General features: G+C 29.2%; 1 protein-coding gene across 1 annotated transcript in view; it reads left to right on the forward strand.

Moving 5' to 3' along the window:
* Positions 1–4,386, forward strand: part of BtbVII (BTB-protein-VII) — an 11,395-nt gene extending 7,009 nt beyond the window's left edge. Inside the window, exons 5-6 of the mRNA XM_018549289.1 lie at positions 2,708–3,325; positions 3,785–4,386. Coding sequence (XP_018404791.1) covers positions 2,708–3,325; positions 3,785–4,042 — 876 coding nt within the window. The 3' untranslated portion in view covers positions 4,043–4,386. The remainder of the gene's footprint in view (positions 1–2,707; positions 3,326–3,784) is intronic.
* The last annotated feature ends 931 nt before the right edge of the window (positions 4,387–5,317 follow it).

Raw genomic sequence — 5,317 nt, forward strand, 5'->3', positions numbered from 1 at the left:
TTTATATATATATATATATATTTGAATATCATATACAATTTATGTTTTTTACATTTTTCATGTTTTAGTATATTGACTTGTGAAAATGGAACGCTTATATTAGTGCTTGTATTATAATGATGTCACGCTGTTAGTACTTACCAGTGAATAACAGGACACAATCGTTATTTTGATACAAAGTCCTTTGAACTAAATTTCACTTTGTAAAATAAATCATTTTGTTCTTATGTTTTCTCATAATTTTTCTTTACCGATACGCGACTTATAATCTGAGCTGAATGTCTATAATGTGATAAATGAGCAGATTTATAGCGATTCATGCCGTGTCAGCAACTTCTGATATTTATAACAGAAGTTATTATCTGTAGTTTTTAGTCTTTTGTTATGTCAGACACCACAATAATTAAAGTGAAGATTTTAGTATCATCTAGAACGACGCAATTTCATTGCTTCGATAATTAGAATATTATTGGTAATTACGAACGGTATTAGTAATGATGAAACCGTTTGTTATTGTACCGATTACGAATTACGAGTATGAGACTCAGTCAGTAATTAATAGTAAATTTCAGATTAGTTTTAGCGTCGGCTATTTTTCTTATTAATATGTTATGCAGTATTTTTAATTTGATTTTTGATCGTTTTAATAATGCGGTTGGTTTACATTATCACCTTTTTTTCAGTTTGAACCAGTTCTTCTAATATTGTTATTGTTTTAAAACAATGTTAATTGATTAAATTTGTTCCTTTTTTTTTTTCAAAAACAGTATCCATTTAAATATTTATGGTAAAGTTTTGCCTCTTTAATTTTTTAAAATTATTAAAGTCTGATTACATATATCTGCTTTTTTTTAGTGTATTGTTATTAATGAAATTACAAACGGCAAACTGTTGGATAGCTATTTAATTACCATTTAATATCGTTACTACATTACAAAAAAACTTATATATTATTAACTTATATATTATTTTACCAACACACATCCAATGTCAGAGTAATAAGGATTTTATTGTTAATTATTATTGACTGATTATAGTCTGTCGTATTTGTAAATAATAAATTACGAAGCATTTGATAAAAAATTGCGTTATCTGTATTTGCACGTATGTGTTGGTACAGATCAGTGAAGACACGATCACTATAAGATTATGATCCTCACACATGGAGATAATTTATCAATACATGTATTACAATTATATATATATATAATATATATTAATTGTTATTATGTTGATAAATATATGAGACACAAATTTTCTATATATTTTCTTCTATACCTGGAAGTTGTTCAATTTTTTGTGCTTTTTATATTGTATACAAGAAATTTAGATATACATATTTGTTATGTGTTATACAATAATAGAATATTATTTTAATACATTTTTTTCCAGGTACATTTATTTATCTGCTTTTCTGTTAATAAAAACAGAAAATTACATTAAGATAGAAACGTAATGCTGAATAATAATGCAAATGCAATGATGAACAAATGCAATTATACTCGATATATTAAATATCTCAGATCAAATCAAACTGTATGAAAATAGATCTATCATTTCAGAACAAAATGTAAATTTATTGTGAGATATGATAGGTTTAGAAAAGGCGCACTCGTATATAAATGTACATTATTTCTCTATGACATCTGTTATTCTGTTATTTTTAATTATATTAATGATTAGTATAATTCTACTCCACGATGTGTAAAATATGATAGATACTTGATACAAAAACAGATATGGTTTTTTTCAAATATTAATTGTACAATAAATATAGGCTATACACATATATGTATAAATTTAAAAAAAATAACGTTCCTAATTTAGCAGGAACAAACTTTTTATTCGTTATATTATTTGTTATATTTAATAGCTGAGTTGAATCAGTAATGCATGTATTGAGCACAAAAGAATACGAACGCGCTTGATATAACTCAAAAGATATTTTACGATTGTATCTCGTATCCTTAATTTGTTTCTGTAAATCACAAATTTTTGGTTATTGCGGAATGAAGACAAAGCTACTTTGCGCGATAATCGAAAAATATACATTTGAGTGATTTGAATTAAATAGAAATTAGTTTTTAATATATAGTAAAATTAGCTGTTAATTGCACTGTTAAGAAGCATTTATATCCCTCATATAAACGATTGAAAAATAATTCAGAAGGAATAAAAATTATTCTAACAATTTGCAACAGAATGAAAGTCTTACTTTTCTTCAATGTTTTACGACCTTGTTTTTATATTAATTTGCAATTTTAACAATATATAATTTGTTATCAATTATTATTAATCCACTCATTTTGTACAAAAATAACTATCTGAAAAAAATATTGTGTATGTGAGAAAGAGAAGGGAAGAGAGCTGGATGAAGAGGAGGGAGGGAGAGGGGGGGAGAGAGAGAGAGAGAGGATAAAGCACAATGATCTAGTTTTATGATTCTTGTAATATATTTATTTTATGCAACATTTCTCTATAATTTTTGAACAATTAATAGTTTCATACAATTATTATGTTATTTTATAATATTATATAATATGAATTTTTTTATATATCAATATATACCAGTTGACATATCCGAATAAGGAGTTCTTAACATAAAAAATAATTAATCTTTAATATTAGATATTAACTTTTATTGTAAAAAATAAAATTTGACAGTATTTTACGTTTAAACGGAAATGTATCGATTTCTCTCGCTACGACTAAGGTTTATTCATTTATTATTGTAGTTCTTCATTGCAAGCATACGCAAGCGAAAAGGACTCGGTTGCTAATCAGACAGCCACGAGTGAAGAAAGAGCCGAGTCACTTGTCACCGGACGGCGAGACGGGGTCCTTCTCACCACACATTGTCTCGACCTCCGTTCATCTAGCCACGCCGACGCTGAATCTTCCTCAAACGTCAAGGAGTTTCGAGGAATCCCGTATATCGCCACCGCCGCACACCATGTTGGTCAGCCAACCGAATCTGCTGACGGTGACGACGTCGTCCAACTTGTTAACGGTTCCCCAGCAGTCCTATCTGACGAAACAGCACTCGCATCCATTGTTATCCAGTCAGCAACCGGGTACGTCTGGGACATACTTGATACATCGGCAGCATTCACATCCGGAGCTGCCTGGCAGAACCACGAGCCCCTCGATAGTGATTGAACCGGCACCCATTCTTAAGATTGAAGAAGACCTCGGTGTCGACGAAGCCACAACTTCGGCGACACCGACTATCACTTCCGAGTTAGGGACCAGCGGCAGTAGCAGCACTTCCGGTGGATTGAGGGTGAAAACGACAGAGTTGCGACGGACTTCCTCATCGCCACAGGTAAATATCGGATGCGTATGGTTCAATCGAGATCAACGGCAAACATTTGCGTGAAAAAAATCACCGAATTTATTAATTTATACATTCAGATAATAATTAAATTATTACAAACATCGATTTTTAGCTGTTAATGGATAAAATTTGTAGTATGGGCATTAGGTGCAAAAATTTTAAACTCCCAATTTGAATATAATTAATTTATACACTATGTCAATATTAAGCTATTAATATTTAAAGAATTTAATTCATCCTGTTTTATAGCAGATTGTAACATGTTGACGTAAAATTAATTTCTTTTTTTTCTTTAGCCGCGCGCGCGCAATTCATTATATTAAAATATTACTTTAAAATCGCAACAAAGTTTATCAAAGGAATTATATATTTAATATGCTATATACAAGCAGATTAAGTAGATCACTATATAGTTTTTTTTTATAAGATAAATATCTGCTTACATAGACGAGTAGCAGAGAGCCTCCTTCGAGGGATCAACGATTAGGTCACTGTCCGGTGTTGCGCCAGGGCCCAGCCTTAGGCTGTAATCATTGCTGGAACACGATAGACGCCCACGGCAGAATACTCCGTAGGAAGACCAAGTATCATTGTCCCGAATGCCAGATCAATTTATGCATCGTGCCGTGCTTTCAGGAGTACCATGACCAGCGGCGCGAGCTAATTTCCAAACTAAAACCTTTACCAAAAACTAGTTCCGTTTAAATCTCCCCTTCCCCTCCCAACTTCATTATGTACTTTGTTTTATAAGTAATCGTTAATTATTGAATTACGTGTTAAAGCACGCGCTTTGAATGTGTAAAGATTCAATAAGACAATGACAGAGCCCGTCGTTGGCGCGTGCAATTATTTTTCTCCTGTATGTTGATGAATGTGAGTCATCAGATTGATATCGTTTATCAAGATTTCATGACTTGATATATTTTCGTAATACATTTACAGCATCTATATATAAAACATAATTGTTGAAGTAGGCGATGTCATTGCAATCTCGCAGTTTGATGATACAAATATTTATATTATTGTGTGCATTGTGAATTTTCCCATACTCTGTTATGCTCAATTTCTTCACCTCTAGATAACCTTTATCCAGGAAATATCTTCTGGATAAAGCTATCCGTAATTTATCTGCAAGTGAAGAAATTAGCCATTAGTCTTTCAATAATTTTTATGACGTAGTCATAAACTTTATTTACATAATTTTTTTAAGTATGTTTATTATAATAGTTTATTTCATCAAAAAACGTTTTGCTTTTATTAAAAGCAAAAGTTCTACTATGAAATTAGTAAATATTATAATAAAATATTATAAAAAACAACATTTACTTTAACGTAGATATGGATAAATTAATATATTATTTTTTCACACAATTTTATAAAATTCATGACAAAAGTGATGTATCGAGATTGGATGCAAGATATTTTTATTATTTTGGAAAATATATAACTAACTATTGCAAAGCGCAACACTTTATTATTATTGTTGTTATTTATATTCCAGCACATGTTAAGGATACAAATATCCTCTGTAAAAAAAAGCTATCAATTTAGGTAATATCACGAAAATAACTGAATAAGAATATTTATTAATGAAGAATATTTAAATTTGGCTGCGATTTTAGGTAAATAACTTTCTGAAATAAGAATATATCCGAATAAACTTTTGTACAAATATTTAAAAAAAATTTATTAGTATATATAAAAAATTTATTTTATTTGTAATGCTACTTAATTTTTTTGCAAAGTATTATAAAATACGATTTTATAAAAGAAATCAATGAAAATAAAAAAGTTAAATAATTTAAGTCAATAGAAGTATTATATTGAAATTTTAGATACTTATACGTAATAATATAACACTCTATAAAATGTTTATATTTTAGTAATGTCTTGAGATATACATATATTCTTAAGATATTTTAGTTACTTTCGTATCTGTATATATAAAAAAAATGTTTGATTGATTATTGTATGCATTAG

This window comes from Cyphomyrmex costatus, unplaced genomic scaffold, assembly GCF_001594065.2.
Source record: "Cyphomyrmex costatus isolate MS0001 unplaced genomic scaffold, Ccosl1.0 scaffold123, whole genome shotgun sequence".
Taxonomy (NCBI): domain Eukaryota; kingdom Metazoa; phylum Arthropoda; class Insecta; order Hymenoptera; family Formicidae; genus Cyphomyrmex; species Cyphomyrmex costatus.